General features: G+C 38.1%; 1 protein-coding gene across 1 annotated transcript in view; it reads right to left on the reverse strand.

The window, feature by feature from the left end:
- LOC134662067 (uncharacterized) overlaps window positions 1-24031 on the reverse strand; it is a 40009-nt gene that overhangs the window by 1611 nt on the left and 14367 nt on the right. Inside the window, exons 2-3 of the mRNA XM_063518343.1 lie at window positions 2137-3606; window positions 1230-1414 (exon numbers count right to left, since the gene is read on the reverse strand). Of these exons, the coding sequence (XP_063374413.1) occupies window positions 1230-1414; window positions 2137-3606 (1655 nt within the window). The remainder of the gene's footprint in view (window positions 1-1229; window positions 1415-2136; window positions 3607-24031) is intronic.

Here is a 24031-nt window from a genome sequence, read left to right on the forward strand (position 1 = left end):
ACAATACAAGTACGAACTCTTTATTACACGCCTCAATAAAAGAAAACGGAAACACAAGCAGAGGTAAACAACAGGCGGTCATATCGTTAACACTCGTTAAAAAGCGAACCTACCTACGAGTACTACCTAGTACCTAAAAGTAATATGGAAAAGAGGAAATATGAAAATAAACTGCTTCGGACGAGACTCGAACTCGCGATTCCATGATCAACCCGCTAGCAGGTCCAGTTGCGATCACGGATGCCATTGTGTACTGATTAAATTAGTTGTTTAGAGTGTTTGCGGAAATAAATCGACTACGTAGTAGTATACTCCGCAGGTTGCGGGTTCAAATCCTGGCTCGTACCTATGCCGTCCTTTTTTCGGATATTACGTGCCTACGGAATATCATTTGATATACACCACTACCTACCTTTTCGGTGAAACGAAACAACCTGCATAAATCCGCGAAAAAATTCAAAGGTATTTGAAGTTCCCTACCCGCATTGGGCCAGCGTGGGTACTACTAATATTATATAACGTAGGTATAGCCCAAGAAAATTATTTTACTACTATAGGCTTATATGGTGTCCCACTGCTGGGCATGGGCAAAGGCCCTCGATCTCCATCCGTCACGGTTTTACTATCTTATATACCTAACTTATATTAATATTCAACATTATCAACAAACCAGCTATACCTATGCAATTTGAAGCAAATGAGCATCTACACTTTATAGTGGTTTTAATTTTCAACACTGACAATCTACTTTTTCATTGAGTTTAATGGCCAATTTTCCGGTGATATAATCTAAATAAATTCCAGCAGTTTGAAGTAATAAACGAGCGAGTAATAAACAAAATTGTGAGGGCTCATTTCATGTGTAACGATATGATATCGCTTTTTAATCTTGCGGTGCTGTATCAAATCCGCAACATTTAACCCGACGAGCATGTCAAATGTATTTTATTTTAAGAACCGCTGATGCCAAGTTGAAACTGACCTGGCTGCAAAGCTCCAAGTCCTCAATGAAACTACGGCCCATTACGTCGAAAAGTCTATTACGGAATACTAAATTTAAATTTATCTGGCCTGTGGGTCCGGAAGAAGCCTTTTTGGACCAGCATTTCGCAATCGTAGACGTTGCCAGGAATGGCAGTGAGCTCGGAGTAGTGCATATCTATGAGGTCCGGTATTTCTGGCCTTCTATTAACTGACTACAGTACAGGTAAACAAAAGTTCCAACTTGCCTGGCAGCGAGTTTCCGGGTCCGCGAAGAAGCCTTTGTAGCGCTGCGTCTTGCAGTTGAAGGCGGTGGCGGGGATGACGGTAAGCACGGGGTAATCCACTCCCGGCCGGCCTGGCGTACCGCCCTCGTCGTCCGAATGCGGTCGTAGCGGGAACGACTGGGAACTCGTCACCTCTCCCCGATAATCTGAAAATAGCATGTCATTAGGGTTCCGTACCCAAAGGGTAAAAACGGGACCCTATTACTAAGACTCCGCTGTCTGTCCGTCTGTCACCAGGCTGTATCTCACGAACCGTGATAGCTAGGCAGTTGAAATTTTCACAGATGTATTTCTGTTGCCGCTATAACAACAAATACTAAAAACAGAATAAAATAAAGATTTAAGTGGGGCTCCCATACAACAAACGTGATTTTTGAACGAAGTTAAGCAACGTCGGGCGGGGTCAGTACTTGGATGGGTGACCGTTTTTTTTCTTGTTTTGCTCTATTTTTTGTTGATGGTGCGGAACCCTCCGTGCGCGAGTCCGACTCGCACTTGGCCGGTTTTTTTATAAGTAGGTATCTGTAGGTCTCTACAATAAATAATTCAAACAAATTAGAACGAGAAGTTTTGCATACCTATAAAACTTTTACTCGCTCTATTTTCTTTGTATAACAATTTTTAGCAAAGAAATCTAGTACCAGGCCTAGATATATGTTACGTAAATATTCCTGCAAAGCTTATTCATATTATTTATACATGTCGTTTTAAATTGAGAGGGTAACTTCGATTGCATGCGAGCGGTTATTTGGCGACCGATTCGTGTGAGTCTTAACTTCTTAATTCAAGCTATGCTATGCTTACGCGTATCGTTAAGTAAACAAATAATTATTTTGTAAAATATTTATGTATAGAAGTAGATACTTACCGTCACTATCGATATGTTGCGAGGGCTGGTTAACAGGCGCTAGATATTGCTCTTCATGGAGGTCCTCTACGCTTGCCACGGGAGCTGGAGTAACTTTTATCACCGGTTTCACTGTCACGAATGGCTTCGGCGTACTTAAAACGGGCACTTCTACTTCATTCTGCTGTGGCATCGCTTTTAATGCGTTCAGCACTTGCAGTAACGTCCTTATTGAAGATGCGACATTTTCTCTCGTTATAGGTTTGGGAATTGATTTATTCAATTGCAATGAGTTCAAAAGATCTCCTATCGTCATTGTGCTTGCTGGAATAGCAGGGCTAACATGTACAGGTTTGTAAGTGGGTTGTTCAACAATATACTCGTAGTAGTTCGGCCTGTAATCGTTAACTTCAGGAAGGGCGGATGTCGTTTCAATTACTTGAACTGGATGCTGTTTCTGACTTTCAAAATGGGGCAGTGGTTGCTCAGCCAAAGTCGTATAAGCTGGAGCTTCCGTAGTCTGAGTGTAACTGACAATAGGTTTAAAGCCGCCGAGGATATCAGGCTTTGAAATATCGAAGCTAGGTCGCTTTTCGTAATAATTCTCTGAGACTATCGATGGTTGTTTCCTCGGGATTTGCTGCTGGACTTCTACGTCTTCATACACATATTGCGGTCTCGGTCTAGGCTTTATGTAAATTGGTTCCTTGGACACCATCACAGGCACTGCGATTGGTCTTTTAGGAGCGTCATAAACCTGATCATTGTGCGGCAATACTGTTACTGGAGGAGTTTGGTCGTAAGGCACTAATTTGTACTTAGGCGCGTGGTTTTTATCCGAAAAATAATACTGTATGTTAACGGGATCGTCACTCTGCTGTAGATTTAAATACGGTTTGTGAGTGGTAGGAATATTTATTGCTTTGAAGTTGGGTTTCTGAGTTAATCTTCCAAAGTCCTGATTTTCTAAATGACTATGATCAGATATAAATGGATTGTAATTTGATACTTTCGGTGCCTGGTTGTAAGTTACTTCATTGTAAATTTTAGTCGGATTTGCTGACGCTATATTGTAATGGGTAAGCCTGTTGCCCTGGTATCTAGGTATGTTTCTATAGGTTGAATAAACTATTTTCTTAGGCTGACGATCCGGCAATTGACCAACGGTACCACCCTCAATTATCTGAGCTTTTTCGACTTCGACGTTTTTGTATGTTTCTGGGGTAGGTGTAACTAAATCATTAGCATAGTAGAAAGTCATGTAAGGTATCAATCTCCTGTACCTCTCGTTTATGGAAAGCTTTGTAGAATTAATTTGATTGATTTTTCTACTTTTAGCGTAATTAGTGGTTGCCGCTGGGGTCATTTCTGAGCGAGGCGTCATTGGTACAAAGCCTTTTTGCATGTCGACCATCATTCCGCCAAACATTTTGACTTCCGGACTGTTTCCATTTGATGACACCGTAATTGATGTAACTATAGATGGTATAACTGAAACAAAAGATAAATTCATTTATTTCAGACAACTTTAAGTTTATACCTACATGTGAGTTATCTTATAAACAAAATACTTCGTATATTAGAATTTAAATCTCATATGCCGGGACCACAGTTTAAAGTCTAGATCGAAATTGTGCCTATGTAATTAACTGGATAAGATCCGTCGGATCCGGATAACTGCGACACTTAGGATCCGAATTGCAAATCCTAGCTGGAATGCGGATCCGTGTACCTAATATTCTATTACTTTAAATTAGGGTTCAATATCCATTACATTTGCGAAAGTATGATAAATGACATAAAATGAATAAGTACTACCTATGTAGTTGGTGCACACAGCAAAGCAAGATAGCATACAATTAGGTAATAGGCAATAATCTCTAATTATCTAAATGTTACATAATTATGAATATAAATAGTCATCATTTGATAAAATTCAATTAACGAACCCATATTGTTTAAAGAATGACCTTAACAAAGTTAATGATACCGCTCCAGCATGCGGTTGCCTTGGACTTCGCAATAAACGAGTGCTCAAGTAGGTACTTAGATCATATCTGTTTTCATCACGAATATAAGGGACATATACACATATAAATCATAATAATTAACAATCACAATCACTGAACCTACTTATATATATATATACAGGGTGTCCCAAGAAGTAGTGATATACTGAAGCTGGGAGGTAGAGGACCTAGAGGGCTATCAGAATCACCCCCATGTATGTTCCGCGACTTTTCGTATTTTCTGAGTTATGATTTTTTTTTAAATTTTCACCTATCGCCGAGTACGATGAGATTTTTATTTATGGTGACGTGAATTATTGCGGTAGATGCTTGATTTTTTTTGTGTGCTAAGCTGATAGATAGGCCAATTCAGTATGGTAACATTTACTATCGTTAGATCTTTGAATGGAATTAAAAAAAAATTAATGCCAAGAAAGATAAAATTACATTAATTAGATATTAATAATTCACGTCACCATAAATAAAAATCTCATCGTACTCGGCGATAGGTGAAAAATTAAAAATATCATAACTCCGAAAATACGAAAAATCGCGGAACATACATGGGGGTGATTCAGATAGCCCTCTAGGTCCTCTACCTCCCAGCTTCAGTATATCACTACTTCTTGGGACACCCTGCCAGTAAACTGGCAATTCCAAGAATATCTGGGGAAAACTGCAGTCCCCTGTAAAGTTGAGCAAACAAAAGCTCAGTCGCCGTACCTACCAAACTTTAATATTCACAAGAATATCATAAATAGCCCGTGCGTAAATGCATTCCCACTCCGTCAAAAAAAAAAGGTATGCACTTCCATAAATATTGCGTAATGCTCGCTCAAGTACGATATACATATATCAATGCATACCACTGACATAATTATAATTACAATACAGTATCATATTATTAAACATCTCACTCGTTTTTGGCTGGGGTAACACCTGTTTCGTTCTACTTTAGTTGCTCTCGGTGAATGCTCGTCTCATCGGTTTCATAATACTTAGTTAATAAAATCAAACTATTAGAACATCAATCATGATCTTCGGCATTCTATACTCAACCGTCGAGGTCCCAGTTAAGTAATATTAAATTTAATCGGTTCAATAACATCGCAACACATTTTACTTTCATGTTCTAAATTCCATCTCTTAATTCGTGGGTGAAGACGCGAGATAAATCTTAAATGTTCGTTAAACAACAGTTATGAAATTGAATGGTACTTGATTCAGCTACGCTTGGACCACCATAAATACAGTTTATAAGTATGGGTAGATTCGTTAACTTCACAACTTTCACTGCAAAAGTGTCACAACCACGGACAGTAGGTATCTTACCGTTATAAATAGATTGCAGGAGCACTGCGCTGCGTTTTATAGCATTATTGTACGATGCAAATTGGTTGTAAGGAGTAGGTAGTTTATCAGAGCCTGATGATAAAATGTCGGTAGACGAAAGATCATTATGAATCAAATGTATTATTTCGATAGGTAATTATAGCTTAGAGAAGAGAACAGCTTGCTTAAAAATGTATGTCTTGCAATAGCTGAACATTTATCTATAATTTTGAGTATATTAACCTATTCAAAAATTACTTTCTGTATTAATATTTAAAATATGCCTGTTGTAGACGACAGAACCTGAAAAAGAAACTTAAAACTAATACTTACCTATGCTTATATCTATATATACCTTTTTTACTTACCTACTATGTATGATGATATACTTCTTATTAAATAAATCTATACTTACGCATTGAATGGTGAGCGCGAGCGACATGCTATACTATATATATACATACCTAGATGCTAGAACTGAATTGGGTTCGATACAGGTACGTATGCATCTATATGCATACGTACCTGTATCGAACCCAATTCAGTTGCTAACTGACCACTGTCACACACAGACGCTGTCCCTCGCGGCCGCTATACCTATTTTTCATTTATCATACTTACTTGTTTTTCTCCTGCTACTCTTCTTCCCTGCACCCCTTTCACCGTCTACAGTCTACAAAGTGGTCCTTCGAGCCGGATCTGGAAATTACCTGACCGCCGCGCAAGATGGTGAACACCCGCAGAAATGTAAAAAAAGAACGTGAAAAGCAGGAACTTGATATGAAACGGGCGGAGAAGGAGGAAAGTGATGTGAAGCAACTCACTAAGGAGTCTACCGATGAAAACTCAAAGAAAAACGTTAAGGAATTCGACAAGACTTACGTAGCACCCGATCCAGGAGAGGGTACTTCAAAAATGTTTTTGAACCCGGCTGATAAAGAGCCCCAACACCCATCCGGTTCACGCTGTAGCAATCGCTCGAAGTCGAAGAATTCTCCGTCGTTTAAGAGTACATTATTGGATGAACGCAAAAATTTAAAAATAAAAGCTGCTGAAGAGTTAGCTCGCATACAGTCGGAATTGGTTCAAAAGAAACTAGCGGCAGATCTAGCAGCCTTGGAAGAAAAATACAGTCACATATCGTCGTCGAAGTCAAGTGAAAAGAAGAGTAATGGAAGTGAAATTGTGAAGTGGATCGACCAAGGTCAACAAGTGCTTCAACAGGCTCGCGAGGAGGGTGACGTCACTAGCCGCCCGCCGGCGCCTGCCGCCAACGACCCAGAAGCCACCGTGTCTATGCTGGCACAGGCCCTCAAGGATCTCACAGCTTCCACCTGCAAACAAAACAATAATTTAATTAGTCGTTTGAGTACACCGCGAGAACTACCTACCTTCTCCGGTGATGCTATGGAGTGGCTAAACTTCAAACAATCCTTTGATGAATCTACGGAACTCTGCAATTACAGCACTAAAGAAAACATGTGGCGTTTGAGGAAATGCCTCGTCGGCGCGGCACGAGAAGCAGTAGCCGCATTACTTACCAGCGGTTCGTCGCCCGACACCATCATAGCAACCCTCCAACTGCAATTTGGAAACCCAGAATTAATTATAAATAAAATCATGAATGATATCAAGAAGATACCTGCATTACCTCAAGATTATATTGGGGACCTCGTGAAATTCTCAATAAAAATTAAAAACTTCATGGCAGCAGTGAAAACGCTCAACCGAGATGAGTACCTAAAAGGCGTGAGTATTTGTACAATCGTCTTATCAAAGTTACCGACTGCCTTACTCACTAAGTGGTCTGATTATTATTATAAACAAAAAGAAATTAAAGGCGACATCAAGCTGAACAAGTTGGAATTATTATCACAGTTCCTCTCAGAAGAAGCTACAAAAATTACTGAATCTGGTATCAGTTTACTAAACATGAAGCAAATAAATTACAGTGCTGATAAAAGTGGATTTAAACAACATGCAGTTTGTACGACAAGTCAACAAACAGAAAAATGCAAGTTTTGCAAGTTATCCCCTCACAGCCTAATTAATTGTAGGCTATTTAAAAAGTCGTTACGCAAAGAGCGATGGAACTTTGTAAGAAATAACGGGATTTGCTTTAAATGCTTATCAGCTGATCATGATAAGGACACCTGCCAAGCGCCGATGTGCGACAAGGACGGCTGCGCACAGCCACACCATGCACTACTTCATTACCCTATCAACAAACAAGCCCCGAAGCAAGTTAACGCCGTGGATGTTATCGCTGAAGATAAGGAGGTGGAGCCTGAGGAAGACTCACAATCCTCACAGCCCGAAAGTGAAACCGCGTCTGAGAACAGTATTGTGGCGAACGTTAGTGATAATAACAACAAAGTATTTTTAAAAGTTGTTCGTGTCAATGTTCACGGTCCTAAGGGTGTGATCACAACGCACGCCTTTTTAGACGACGGGTCGGCAATTTCATTGATTTCGGAAAACGTGGTAAATCGAGTGGGGTTGACTGGAAAAACTCAAACTTTGCATTTACGTGGTGCCTGGAACTCTGGAGAAATCTTGTGCAAATCGGAACTAGTGGACTTAAAAATATCAAACGTGGCCAATGAATGTTTTGAATTACGTGCTCGAAAAATGTCGGAACTGAATATACCGGTGCAAAAGTTATCTAAAATAAACATTAAAAACTACGAACACTTAAGTAAATTAAATAACTACTATTATCAAAATACGGATGTGAAACCGGAACTATTGATCGGACAAGATTATTATCACCTAATTAAGCCTCTAAAAATAATTTCGCGTGAACGGAACGAACCTTGTGCTACGTTGACTGTTTTGGGATGGTGTGTGCACGGCCCTATAAATCAAGCCTCGTCAAAGCAGCGCACTGCAAGCGACATCCTTCTCGTGTCTCGCTCTCCCGCGCGCGCGCATCGTTCTCTCTCGCTCGCTCCTGGCAAGTTAGGCGCATCACCTGTTGTCAATGAAGCCGGCCGCCTTACCTACGATAACAGCGGCCTGCCCGGCGCCGGCGCGCACGCCGCCCCTGCAAGTACATGTGCATCAGCCGTGTTGCCACCGGCCGAGCAAACTTGTTTTGATGAATCTGCAGTTTTATTTATTGATGCCAGTGAGCCCGCTGATAATTACAACGCAGATGTGTTATTACACGAAACAGCGAGACATTATTTTAACTTAGAAAGTGCCGGAGTAACTTCAAAGAAGAGGGAAAATAAAGAAGAACAACATGCAATTTCTATTTTAAATAACACGGCGAAGTTAAAGAATGCCAGATGGGAAGTGGGACTTCCCCGGAAAACAGAAGTAAAACCGGAAGAAAGTGGAAATAGAATTTGGGTAATTTCCCACTTTGGAGTAGATAATCCGAGAAAGAAGAAACTGAGATTAGTTTTTGACTGTGCTAGTATTTCTCATGGAAAATGCCTAAATGATTATTTGCTTCAAGGTCCTGATTTATTAAACTCGCTTTATGGGATTATGTTACGATTCAGAGAAAACCCCATAGGAATAACGGGTGACATTCGTGACATGTTTCTAAGAATTAAAATAAGAGAAGAAGATCAACACGCCTTGAGATTTTTATGGCGCGACAGTCAAGATCAACCAATAAAACAATATGTTATGACGTCACTTTTATTTGGAGGAAATTGCAGCCCATTTATTGCACAATTTATAAGAGATAAGAATGCTCAACAATTCATCGAAACTAAGCCTAACGCCGTCCGAGCTATTATGCATAGTCATTACGTAGACGATTTCATAGACTCGCTGCCCATAGAAAGTGAAGCGATAAATATTATTGATGATGCATACGGTGCATAAATTCGGAGGATTTGAGATACGTGGCTGGACAAGTAACAACAAAAATGTTTTGTCACACTTACCTAAAGATCAATTAAGTACTAACGGAGAAAGTTTGCTGGTAGATGGGGAAAATAAAACTCAACGAACTTTGGGATTATTATGGGATCCGTCGCAAGATACTTTGGCAGTCGATGTGTCTCTTAATAACATACCCGAAGACATCCTGGAATTCAAGAAAACGTCGACAAAACGAGAAATTTTACGCATCACGTCAATTTATGATATATTTGGTGTATTGGCACCTGTAATAATAAAAGGAAAAAGATTACTAAAGTCCATCTTTATTGAATTTAAACACTGGATCACTGACCTAAAGAGTTTTGTTCACCTCAACATACCAAGATGGTATTTTACTACGTCTGCAAATTTCATAACGAGTGCGAAAGAGACAACTAGCATTCTGGAACTTCATATGTTTTGTGATACAGCGACGACCGCCTTCGCAGCTGTTGCATACTGGAGGTTTGTGAATGCTAATCGGAGATGTAAAAACAAAATCCCGAGTGTTAGTGAGACCAGCAGCTCGCATAGTCCGCCTACCAGTGTGAGTACTGCCGAAGCAGTACTGGGCGGGAGATTGTAGACGACAGAACCTGAAAAAGAAACTTAAAACTAATACTTACCTATGCTTATATCTATATATACCTTTTTTACTTACCTACTATGTATGATGATATACTTCTTATTAAATAAATCTATACTTACGCATTGAATGGTGAGCGCGAGCGACATGCTATACTATATATATACATACCTAGATGCATAGATGCATACGTACCTGTATCGAACCCAATTCAGTTGCTAACTGACCACTGTCACACACAGACGCTGTCCCTCGCGGCCGCTATACCTATTTTTCATTTATCATACTTACTTGTTTTTCTCCTGCTACTCTTCTTCCCTGCACCCCTTTCACCGTCTACAGTCTACACCTGTGACCTGATAATGAGACACATACACTAGATCCTAAATTGTCAAATCAATCAGTAATTACCAGTGGTAAAAGGTGGGAAAAAAAATCCCAATAGTTACCACTGGTAAGAACTTGGTGGTAACTAGTGGGAATAACCCGTTTTAGTGATCTGCATAAAATTACTACTTCCATATCCCACTGCCATAAGAAATTCCACCCTCTTTTCAATCTCTTAAGGATTGATTTGCGTGATAAAAACTATACTCTGTAGTTAAGTATTTTCCTGGGACTAATCAGAGTTCAGCGGTTTATGCGTGAAGATGTAACAGGCATACAGAGTTACTTTCGTATTTACAATATTAGTAGGGATCAAGAAAATATGTAAGTACCTATTTTAAGGAAAATTACTTTAACTTTCATAACGTTCAAGAAAATAATTAAACTAAATCATGGTCATGAATCATGAAATGCGAATGCTGTCGTCACAGCAAGCAGCTACAAAATAATGAGTAGGTATTTAGAAAGGCAGGATCGTGTGTCGTACGCGGGTAGGTAAAGCCTTGGAGAAGTGACTGGCTCAGCGAGATCCGCATCCTGGCTACATTGGTTCATATCGGTAATGATTAATCGCAAACCGTTCAATGTTATATTGAATGCGAATAATCTATTTAATTAGGCGCTTTGCTGAAAGCACGACTCAGTATTCCGGAAGCAAATAAATAATAAAAACTTGTAATCCCTACATCGGTGTGTTTCAATCAATGCCTGCTAAGCCGATGGTCCTGGGTTCGAATCCCGGTAAGGGCATTTATTTGTGTGATAAACACTAATATTTGTTCCGGAGTCATGGATGTTTTCTATGTATATAAGTATGTATTTATCTATTAAAAGGCGGCATCGTCAAACAGCGGTCTTGACATCACTACGAGAACCGGCAACACTGGGAGCAGCATGATGACGTCTGTCATCTAGAGATCGGTTTTTGCGCCTAGACGGCGTCGCGTATTACCTAAGTCCATAACTCTGATTATTATTGTGATTCCCTAATAAATATTGTTATAAATGGTGCTCTGGTGTTTTTACCCTTACAGCTTCAGAAGTGCGATAGTGGATTCCCGCCTACTACGATATAATTTGTCGAAATTGACATTACGAAATTTACCGCGCGTAGTCCTTCCTTGTTTCATTGTTCTGATCGTTAATCTGATTGTAATGAGTAAATGCACCAACACCACTCATCAGTTAGGGACTTAAATATACAAAGTCCAAGATTGGTGTCAAAATCATACCTACAAGAATAGCCTACAAAACTAACCTGTGCCGGCTATTGGCTGGCGTAGGTATCGTACCTTTGCCGTGTGTTTTGTGTGTTTTGTGTTTGATTTCAGATACCTATTTCAGTTTATGTACATCAATGATCATGACTGTCAAAAATAAAACATTGACAGTGTAATAAAGCTGCTGGCATGTATGTATTACAATATTCACAGCAGAAGATCACAAGATATAAGCTGACAGATACCATTAGGTACAATTGAATTTTGATATTGGTATGAATGAAATAAATCCTTAAGATTACAGAGTAACTCAGGTAAAAGTTAACTCAGGTAAGAAGTCTGTTGATCCAACACCTAACAGTGCTTCGGGGCCATAGTGGTAAATATTCACTGCCTCACTTATATGTTGTGTTATTTTTGTAATCTATGTGCTTTCAGATACATAACATAATGTGATTAAGTATGTCTACATGACATATTAACAAAATGCTATGAACATTTTCTAAAGTTTGTGTCGTGGTGAGATTTGCATTCAAGTAAAAAGCATATAAAACAAGTTTGGTAATGTAAATTTAGCCTTGATTGATGCTATATGAATGGTGGTATTATGCTTTCATGATTAACAATGAGTGCTATTTAATACTTTATCCTTTCAGTCAAATTAAAATAGATTACAAGTTTTCAAAAACACTGGAATATTGGTTACAACAACAATAAGGAGAAATTACTTGTTGTTTCATATGTGTGTGTGTATGATATTACACATGCTTATTGCAACTGACATAATGCTTTGTTGGTGTGTTTTTGGTTTGTGTAATTTCCAGATATTTGACAGCAATGATTCTTGAATTGAACGACCATACCGTCATTGAAGACACTAGAGTGGCTATCGGGTCGGGCCTCTATAATGAACCCTAATGGACATGGGTAATATTTCAAAGTTAATTGGTTATGGATGCCAGGTATATTATGTCCTAGTGCTCATAATTCATATATGGAGAAAATATGTTGATAAGTGGCTATTCTCCGAAGTCATGGAAAATGAGGTATTTATTTAGAAATAAAATGTTTGTTCATGTTGTACATGTATACTAACGGTCAGTATGTGTTACATTGACTGTGTGTGGTTAGTAAAGTGCGCTTTGTGAACAAGTGAAAGGTGACAGTTATTTGTAGCTGGTTAGTATTGTCTGTGACACAAGTAGTCGCTCCATGTTTCCGGAGCCTCCTCGGACTGAATATTTTAAAAGCCAGTTCATTTCACATATAACCTCCTGCATCTTTGCAATTAACACTAAGCTGCAGACATACTGATAAATAAGGCAGTAAATCATTTGAGATGTTGAGAAAATTTCTGTCTGTACATATTATTGATTGGTTCTATGTATGAAAAATCTTATGAATGTTTATACAAATTAATTGCATACAGCTTATAGTATGTTGTGGTTGTTGTTTTGTTCATTGGGATGTTGGTTTAAGTTTGCATTGCAAATATTTTTCACAAAATGTCATGTTATAAAATGAACCAAAGACATATATTTAAACAGACTTACCAAACTAATGAAAGTTTTATTGGCATGACATTGTCAAGTGTTTGAGTTATTGACAATGATAATCATTTGTGTTCTAACAGTATGTTTCAGATGCATTTCATTATAACAAAACTTTATTACTGATGAAGTTTGATGAATTTCCAAGGTTAAAATCTTGTCAAAGAGATGGACATATTGAACAAGATATTTACTGAGCTGAGTATGACACTGGTAAAGCAGGTTGTTGCTAATGGTAAGCGAGGTAAATACTTTCAGGAGTCAATATGGATATTGACGGTCTACATGATACATGTCTTTTACATACAAGTGCGACTGGACTCTAAACGTTCCAGTCCGATAAGTGTTTTATGGGTGAATATTAAACGAAGGTAAATAGCTTGGTTAAAGCTTTCCAAATAACTATTTTAACCCATTCACTGCTAATGAACATTGACCGAAGAATATCGTGTCATGAGCTACTGTTTGAAGTTATTGACGGTTTTCGTCTGAACTTGTAGTGTGTTATGGTACCGTTTGCATTAATAAACAGTACACTTTTATTACTTCTGGGTTTCATAAATCAGAAGTTATAAATAATAATATGTTTCACAAATTTTGTGGGTTCACTAAGTATGTATTTCATTGTTTTGAAAAATGCATAAATTGTGGTTTATTATGTTATGAACTCATTTATCTTACAATGTGTGCTTGCATGGCATTTAACAAAATTATTTAGTTTTGTGCAGGTATAAGTTAACCTGGATGATGATGTGTTGAGTTATCTACACATAAAATGCACATGCACAGCTGGAGAAAATCAACCATGTGTGTCTTGGGATTGGAAGCTTTATGGTTTAAGCATATGTGCCATGATTTGACTGATTGGTCATTATCAATATACACTTCATGATGGTTGAAAAATACAATTTGTGAAACCTCGATAAGGCGAACCTGGGTAAGAGAGGAACCTCGATAACATGAACTTCTGTTCAGACTCTACTGTAGTTCAATGTGGTATAGTAAGAGTGTTGCCTTTATTTAGGGGCACGGAAGAGGCAAGCCAAGTTGCACATGATCATTTACAATTGGTTGCATAGTAGCAACTGCTTATTATTTTATATTTCCCATGTTAAGGGCAAATGCTGTTATTTCAGGTACTGTTTTCAGATTAAGAACTGACTACGAGTATATTCTCAGATTAGGAACTGAGATATAATTTTATGAGACACTCGGATTGAGAACTGAGTGATTATTTTATTTATATTACTTACTCTCGAGTTCGGAATCGAGTTGTGATTTTGTTTTATCCCAGATTTAGAACTGGGTTACTGTTGTCATACTTATGTGTTTTGTTAACAGGTTTGCCGACTAAAATAAACACATTGTGCTTGATTAATTTTATTAGACACTCGGATTGAGAACTGAGTGATTATTTTATTTATATTACTTACTCTCGAGTTTGGAATCGAGTTGTGATTTTGTTTTATCCCAGATTTAGAACTGGGGGTACTGTTGTCATACTTATGTGTTTTGTTAACAGGTTTGCCGACTAAAATAAACACATTGTGCTTGATTAATTTTATTAGACACTCGGATTGAGAACTGAGTGATTATTTTATTTATATTACTTACTCTCGAGTTTGGAATCGAGTTGTGATTTTGTTTTATCCCAGATTTAGAACTGGGGGTACTGTTGTCATACTTATGTGTTTTGTTAACAGGTTTGGCGACTAAAATAAACACATTGTGCTTGATTAATTTTATTAGACACTCGGATTGAGAACTGAGTGATTATTTTATTTATATTACTTACTCTCTTCAATGTCTGCTATAGAGCTTTAATTATTATGTGCTCTTTAAGAAGGGCTGTTACTTTAGTCTTGGCAAGGGATGCTATCCTTAATAGGCTACTTCCTGGCGCCGGTAATCGCAACAGAGGCTTTAAGGAGCGGCCTGTTGCTTGTCACTATCCTTGAGAGGGTGGTTGTTGCTGATATTTGCAGTGTAGGCTTTAAGAAGCGGACCATTGCATGTGATATAAGACTATCCTTCAGAGGATGGTTGTTACAGGTATTTGCAGTGTAGGCCTTAAGAGGCGGACCATTGCATGTGATATAAGACTTTCCTTAAGAGGATGGTTGTTACTGGTATTTGCAGTGTAGGCTTTAAGAGGCGGACCATTGCATGTGATATAAGACTATCCTTAAGAGGATGGTTGTTTACTGGTATTTGCAGTGTAGGCTTTAAGAAGCGGACCATTGCATGTGATATAAGACTATCCTTAAGAGGATGGTTGTTTACTGGTATTTGCAGTGTAGGCTTTAAGAGGCGGACCATTGCATTCCTTAAGAGGATGGTTGTTTACTGGTATTTGCAGTGTAGGCTTTAAGAGGCGGACCATTGCATGTCATATAAGACTATCTTTAAGAGGATGGTTGTTACTGGTGTTTGCAGTGTAGGCCTTAAGAGGCGGACCATTGCATGTGATATAAGACTTTCCTTAAGAGGATGGTTGTTACTGGTATTTGCAGTGTAGGCCTTAAGAGGTGGACCATTGCATGTGATATAAGACTATCCTTAAGAGGATGGTTGTTACTGGTATTTGCTGCAATGCAGGCCTTAAAAGGCGGACCGTTGCATGTGAGCTTAGATTATCCTTAATAGGCTAATTTTGTTACTGGTATATCTGCAGTGCAGGCCTTAAGAGGCGGACCATTGCATGTGATACAAGACTATCTTTAACAGGCTAGTATGTTCCTGGTATCTGCAGTGCAGGCTTTAAGAGGCGGACCATTGCATGTGATATGATATTATCCTTAAGAGGACCATTATTTCTACTACCGATGAATGTTTTATCTATATCGTATCGTACTATTTGTTGTTGACCTTGAGAGGTTGGCTTGAGACCTTGTTTACAAAAGGATATTTTAATGACCTTAAGACTGATGATCTCAAGGTTACCTTGAAAGGGTTGCTTGCACTTATACCTTCTAGGGATCGCTGGCGAAGTACCGGATCCAGTAGAGTTGGAGGGAGTGCCTGTTCGAAATACCCAGTTGGAGCGAGTGCGTGCACCGGGCTCCGTGACAACCTTATCGTGAAGGGCCGACTTCTACGGTCGTTGCGCCTACAAGGGCAGTGGTGTCCTAGCCTAGGCAGCTCCGCACATGCATGAGACGTGTCCCATGTTAGCCTCTCACGAGTTGTACGCATTTTTGTGCGTGCATGCGAGGGAGTCTTACATCCTACAACGGAGAAGCCAATTGTGAGTTTGTTCCAAGTCTTTGCTTTTAAAACGACACAAATAGTCATTGTTACGTTAAGCGGTCAGTATGAACGCACCGCTCAATGGAAGGTTTGGGTTAGCTGCATGGGTATACATGCTAGAAATTTATCAAAATCTAATAAATCCTTCAAAGTTATATGACGTTATTCACAAGAAAATAATTAATGTTAGATGGTGTTACAAAAAAAGGGGGTGGTTTATCTACCTGCCGCTAGATGTCACGCTCATCGCAATATTTTATTATTTTGCATAATTAATTAATTGGTATTTATATCCTCTTGGTGTCATATGCACGTGAATTAAGCCTTTTGTGTATTTCAAGCAAGTGCTGAGCAGACTTGCATATCCTAACACCTCTCATACCACGGATTATTTGGTACCTAGCCTGGTCATGCTTTCTTACATTTGGTTCAGTCGGCTTAAGCCCTTACTCCAATTCGACTGAAATAGAACTAAATATCTTGGTGTAAGTTGACAATAACGAAATAGACCGTTTCAACGGAACTCGAGTCGAATTATTCAAAAGGACCAAGGCTTGTATATCGGCTGAGCGTAAAAGGTGCTTGTTCAATTCGCAGAATATTGAACTGGTGGAGGCTACATCCACCTGGTGAAGACCCAGCTTGCTGCGACTGCGTTGGCTGTGGCAGACTTCAGTGGCTGCACTGATGACAGTGACCTGCGGGGCGCTGGTCGGGTCAGGCGATGGCCGAGCTAAAAGGCGGCATCGTCAAACAGCGGTCTTGACATCACTACGAGAACCGGCAACACTGGGAGCAGCATGATGACGTCTGTCATCTAGAGATCGGTTTTTGCGCCTAGACGGCGTCGCGTATTACCTAAGTCCATAACTCTGATTATTATTGTGATTCCCTAATAAATATTGTTATAAATGGTGCTCTGGTGTTTTTACCCTTACACTATATACGTATGTATATCGTCGCCTAGCACCCATAGTACAAGCTTTGCTTAGTTTGGGGCTAGGTTGATCTGTGTAAGATGTCCCCCAATATTTATTTTATTTTTTATTTTAATGGGTCATGAAGCCTACTACAGCATGTCGCAGTGCTGGTCGAGAAAAACTGCTCTACATTTTTAATAAACTGACGGCAGTTTCAATTGTTTTTATTTTATTTTATTCAGGCATAGGGTAGAACGAGACGGAGGAAACTTGTTAAATTATAAAATTGCAAGAAATTGCCAATAAATCGTCAGGTGACAAGCAAAAGTCACTAATTACTATAAAATATTTAAACGAAAATCAACCTTCTTTTCGTACTAATATGGTTCACTATGGCTATGAACTTGTGGTGGTACTTAGTGACTTTTGCTTGTCACCTGACGAAATATTATAAACATAGGTAAGTATATTCCAGAATCTAGATAATGAGACGAGTAGCTGTAGATCTGATTTCGCCAGCATAATTATTTAATCAAGAAATACCTATAATTATGAAAATCCAAATCAGACTGGGAGAGAGATCACTAAATGGGAACCTATATAGTAAGAATATTTTAAGAATTTACGTCTGATGGTCCGATCTATTTAAAAATAAAATAATGAAAATCTATACAAAAACCTGAGAGGAGCAGGCGCTGGGGATATACCCTCTAGTGAAGTTAATTCATTAGTAATCTCATCAGCGAATAGTATAAGTACCTATGTCATTTCCATAAAACAAAAAACCTCTACTCCGCTTAATTGTCGTTAATCTAAGTGATAAGAACAATTTACCCTTTACAATAAGGTTATTCACGTATCTGCCCACGTAATAAAATTACTTATAGGTCCTTTCATGCTCCAACGTCATGACAGCCGTAGGTATAGCTGCCCCTGCCACACGATTTCAAAGTTCAGTTGGTTACTGCCCTCCAAAAGATAATTTGTAGACCGCCAAACGGCCACAGCCCTCTATTTTATTTGTGTTGCGGTCTACGTTTTGATTGTAATATTTGTAATGCATGATCGTATAATAAAACAAAGGTTGCAATAATTTATTGTAGCATATCAGTACCCATAGCAAAAAAAGCAGTGATATTATAAAATAAAGGTCTATATTTTGCAAAATAATAAGTTTCTGTCATGAATGAAATTTTGGATAATAATTGTGACACACTTTTTGCCGAATGTACTTTACGTGTCTAAGTAGGTACTTATTGCACTCGTCAAAACAAATCGTTCGACCCTAAACACGATACTTTCACTACCTACCAGCTATGGAGTTATGGAGTATGTCGAGTATACATGCACCTATATTATTTAACACCCTACAAACATTAATTAACAACAACAGAACATTCCTGATACTTTTCAAAGAAGCTTCTCATCTATTTCTTTTTTCAATATTGCTGTTTGTAAAATTAAATTTTTATCTAAATTACATAATTATCTGTATCTAGTTAACAATTCAATTGCAAATCAATGAATTCATACAAAAATATTAAACAATCAACGTAGATTACACTGACATTGCAACGTCACAGTCAACCTTGGGACTGTGAGAGCCAATATTTAATTACAACTGCTTCATTAACCGCCAAGACATGACGGTAGTTAAAGTGTTAAAGTTTTACATACATGTTCTAGTTTCCAGTGCTTGGGCTTTATTCGATGTAATCAAAGATACCAATAGATCCAACTTGATAGGTTGTACTGGTTACACTGATATCGGAATTTCGGAAATATTTGAGCTATAAGAATTTGTACATCATTAAACATTGCCAATATTGTATTTACACTTTACACATACCTAGCATAATTTATATGCTTCATCATTTTTACCAATGCAAGTGATACACGTTAGTTGAATTTTTAGTTTTAATTTTTGTTGTCTAGGCACTGATTATTATTATAAGTACTTCTACTAGGTACCTACTTATTGTATTGCCTACTAAAACTTCGTCATGTGAATGGCGGAATTGAGAGCATTTACTTCTCGCTAATTGTGTGCGGACAAGGTCAATATTACTTTGTTTTTATAAAACAAAAATATTCGAGCCGGCCAGTTATTACCGGTGTGGTACTTACGTTTCTTATTTTAGCAATATAGACTACCTAAGTACTTACTTTCGTGATTGGTCTGGTGGAGTGTCAACCAACGAAGAGCTAAGTTTTTAATCAGTATTAATCACAGACACATACACAATGTAGTTTTAACGTTTAATCCTAGATTCTAAATTGTCAAATCAAGTTTCAGTGAAAGACAATACATAATTGCACACCTATTTTGTACCTGACCGCTGATATATAAATACGCCCAACTCGAGCGTCCACACAGGCCTTACACTTAGTGTCCCATACCTAACTAGGTATGTATTTTGGAACCCTTAAGCTTAATTCAATGTTGCCTTGCTGCTGCAAGTAAATACAATCCCATCAAAAAACATAAAAGTGAAATGAGAGCCAAGTTCAATACTAATAATATTCGTCGTTGTTGACTTTGCCGGAAAAAGAATTGAGATCTATAAGCATGAGATCTATAAAAATCTTTATTTACATAATTTTTGTTTCTAAACGCGCAAAAGTCATTCCTACTTAATCTTACAGTATTACAATCAGACGTTTTATATGAATGGTACATTCAAGTAGTTTGTGCTATTTTAAGTTTTAACCACCTGGTGGGAAACGAAGTTTACCTAAGTAAGTAAATAAACATAATTAATTAAATGACATTTATAGTCAACACAACCAAGCCACAGTGGTTAGGCAAAAATAGAGAGGGATAACATTAAAAAGCGAATTATTTTTTCCTGTTATGGAAACCGGAATTGCCAATGACTTCCGTAGTCAAGAATAGAATGGACAATCTACCACAGGAGAGAGATTTTTTATCTGCTCCATCAAAGGCCATGCACTGCAGTCGTAAAGTTAATGGTGATTTTGATTTTCTAAGAGAAAACAAGTGAGGACCGTTATTTCACAATGAATTAAAATAATTATGAATATTTCGACAAAACCTGTACAATTTATATTTTAATTCAAGCCATTTGGTGAAATTGTACGCACCAACCATTGTTTAATAAAGTACTTCGATACCGCGTTCGGTACTATGATATAAGAAAAAAGTGTCTGCAATTAACCCAGAATTGGGTCATTTGAACAATGCGAGAATGTCATCTCAAGATAAGGACAGTAATTTTATTTGCAGCGTCATCCAAATAAACGCGTCGTTTCCCGCCAACTAGTGTAAGAGTGATCTCAAGATTTTAAAGATTCATGCGTTGTCAGCGGTCAGACTTGGAGTGGTTTGCTTTGAAGAGCGCTCGGGCAGTGATGGGAATCTAAGAACACGGGCGACGCACGCGCACGCTCGGCGGACCGTGCACAATGCTCACGCCTCACAACTTATGGGGTCTGCGCACACGCGCTGCTCTGATCCCATCAATTCGTGACCTAGCTGGGACTGGGAATGAATGTCTCCATTGCAATGACTATTTAGTAGGAATCACTACCAACCCATAAAGAGTATTCGTGAGGCGCAAATAGTAACATTTAATTAATTTGAAACCATTTGGCTCAGAAAGGCACAGCGTGTATTTTTTTATTTTATTTTGTTTGGTTTACCAGTAACTGTTACACTGACGCATACCGTAAAATGGGGTGAGTAGGGTCAAAACTGAAATTCAAACCTCGATAATATTTTATTTTTACATATGAAAACTGAATGGTGTATATAATAAGTGTTCCGGACGTTTGTATTTTAGTTTTTATTTTATTTTGGGTAGTTCCATTTCATAACTTTGACGATAAAGAGGAAAACCCACCTCACCCCGTAGTGCCTCGTATTTGGGGTGAGAGGGGTTTTCATACAAAGGTGATTTTGGAAGATTGTTGGATAGATTTTTTTTTTATTATGCGTATTACTATAGCTCCATTTTAAATTGGAATACATTATTTTTGTAGCAGTAGCCTTAAAAACCCTTCTCACCCCCCTCTCAAACCTTCTCTCCCCATTCATAACCCACCTCTCCCCGCGAAACCTACTTACCCCGTTTTACGGTACATGAATTTATTAAATCCTTAATAACTATAAGAACTTAGTGTACAATAATGCAAATTAAAATGTATTACCATCGAAATTTAATTACGATTTTCATTGCATATACCATCAAGATAAATGTAATTCGATAACTTTATAAGTAGGTAAATTTCCATACAAAGTAAGCCGATGGTTAGGCCGAACCGATATCTGGCCAAACCACTACCCGGTGCATCTCTACTAAGATAATATGTTTATGTACCTATGTAATATGTTTTAATTGTAAAATATAAGTATTTAGTGATTGATTACTACTGATTACATATTACAAACGGATGTTCGATATCCGGTCAGTTGCCAAAGTAAGCGTGTAACTGGGAAATTAACAATAATGTGCGGTTCTGTAAAACTACGTTATTGAACCTACCGCATTCTTAAACGAGGCTCCTCATTCCTACAAAGTAAAACTATACATTTTTAGTACAAATAATACGTATACAGGTACCTATTGACTCACTTGAATGAGACTGCTCATGCTACTATGTCTAACATTATTAAATACTTCGCATCATTCTACAAGTGGAATCACCCAAACTGAGAAAGTGTGTTTGCTTTGCCTACACTATACATGGCCTACAGTGAAAGCGAAACGCGACCAAGTGCTGGAGTCCGACGCCAAAACTTATTACATAAACCACCGCATTTACCGATTAGATGATATTACGCGCTGTTTGACGGTGAGAAGTAACTGACCAACGCAACTTGCATACTTACTTCGGTACTACTTCACAATTCGGATGGCACGTTGCTATTATTGCGTAGGTTATTTGTAGAGACCGTTACTGTAACATATGTATACTATTTTACATCCATACCTTCCTAGATTTCATAATGCCTGTAGAGACGTAGTAAGTACCTACTGTAAATTAAAAAAAAAAGATTATTCATTCGGCCTTTCTTTAGATTACTTAATTTGTTTGATATACATATAAATACGGTAGAGTTAATTTTGATTGATTTATTAATATCAAATAATCATGTTTTACTTAAGGTGACAGTCCATTTGCAACCGCAGCTGCACTACTATTCATTTTACTATGGAAATTGACAGTAACAGCGACGCGTTCAGTACCAGTAATGCAGCTGCGGTCAGAAATGGAATGTTACCCTTATGCCCGGGTTCCTGTCCTGGTAGAGTTTGCCTATGAAGATAGCGCGTTTATCGTGTCACTGTATCCATGGTGTTTAACAAGCCTTCAATCGCGAGAGTGACGCGTGCCACGATAAAAAATAAAAGCCCACTTTATAAGTAAGGTAATAATTACATGTAGGTTCTATCCGATGTACTCGCACCTAGGTGTTAACGTTAAGTCTATCGAAACATACTTGCGTCTGACTACGCAATCACATCGTTCGCCTGCCTTGCGTTTTGTTCTTACATATAAATCTAAGATACCTCGAATAAAAACAGCATTTTATTAGTTCATAAAATTCAAAATCAATAGTCAATACTCACATTGCTTGGAATGCCAAGCGGAATGCCGCTGGATAGCTTGTGATAAAATTCGCCGTGACTGAAATTTTACTTAACGTTATGAAACCCAAGAATAAATTAATAGCTATTACTTATCTACACTAAACGTATTTTTACTTATTACACTTACTTATTTAAGTATCTAAATAACATAATATTATGTTATGTATCTCTTAAATACCTAAACCTATAGCCAGTACTTATCTGAACCCACATATGTAGGTACTAAATAAATAAATGAGAGCACCAATCTAAAGACGCCGAACATACACAGTAATACCTAGTACTCGTACCTACTGTACGGTAAAGTGGAAGCTGTACCTATACTGAACTAAGTAAGTAGGTAGTCCCAGGGTTTGAATTTCAACAAAGCCTAGTCTCCGTCCCTTTTTAGGACAAACTTCATCAATTGCGATTTCATAATTTACCTAGCCGTGAATAGCTATTGCGCATTTGTTTATTTGTACGTATGCAGCTAATTATTAAATAAGTGTATACGATATGATAATAAAGTATATCACACTTGCATCTACCACCCATTATTCGGCAGTAGTTAAATATAGGGTGTCGCAATATCTGGCACCTGTTATAGTCGTAATTAATGTTTCTTGCTACTCGCATTTCTATCAATACATTGCAATCGTCGGTAGGTACAATACTTACATTCTCATGTGATCGAACGTTTACGTTATAGCAACGTAATGATATGGTCCGAATAAACCAGGTCAAGGCGATAAACATTACCATCTTCAATTAATGATCTCAATTTTGTCGGGGTATTCCATGAAACAGCAGAACAATGATATGTATATTGTATATCTCACATATCTACGCTGTAGTATTTAAGACAGTATCTTACATTATTAAAATAGATAAAGCTGCCTGGGGTAAGGTAAGGGCAACCTTATCAGATCTTTGCACACTCTAGTCGGCTCCTTATTGATACGCTGGCCAAACCCACCTATTAATTTATACACGAAAGCGACCTTATGCGAGGCTTTTAATTGTAAAACTGGAGGTCCCGCACAATGAACAGATCCCCTGTTTCCACATTATTCATCTAGGTTGCCATTGTTGTGAACGCGTGATGAAACCTCCATTCTTTGAACATACGTCCGTAAGATCACTTACTGCGTCCATTAATAGCTATTAATAAGCGATATTTCGCT

This window comes from Cydia amplana, chromosome 2 (assembly GCF_948474715.1).
Source record: "Cydia amplana chromosome 2, ilCydAmpl1.1, whole genome shotgun sequence".
Classification (NCBI taxonomy): Eukaryota; Metazoa; Arthropoda; class Insecta; order Lepidoptera; family Tortricidae; genus Cydia; species Cydia amplana.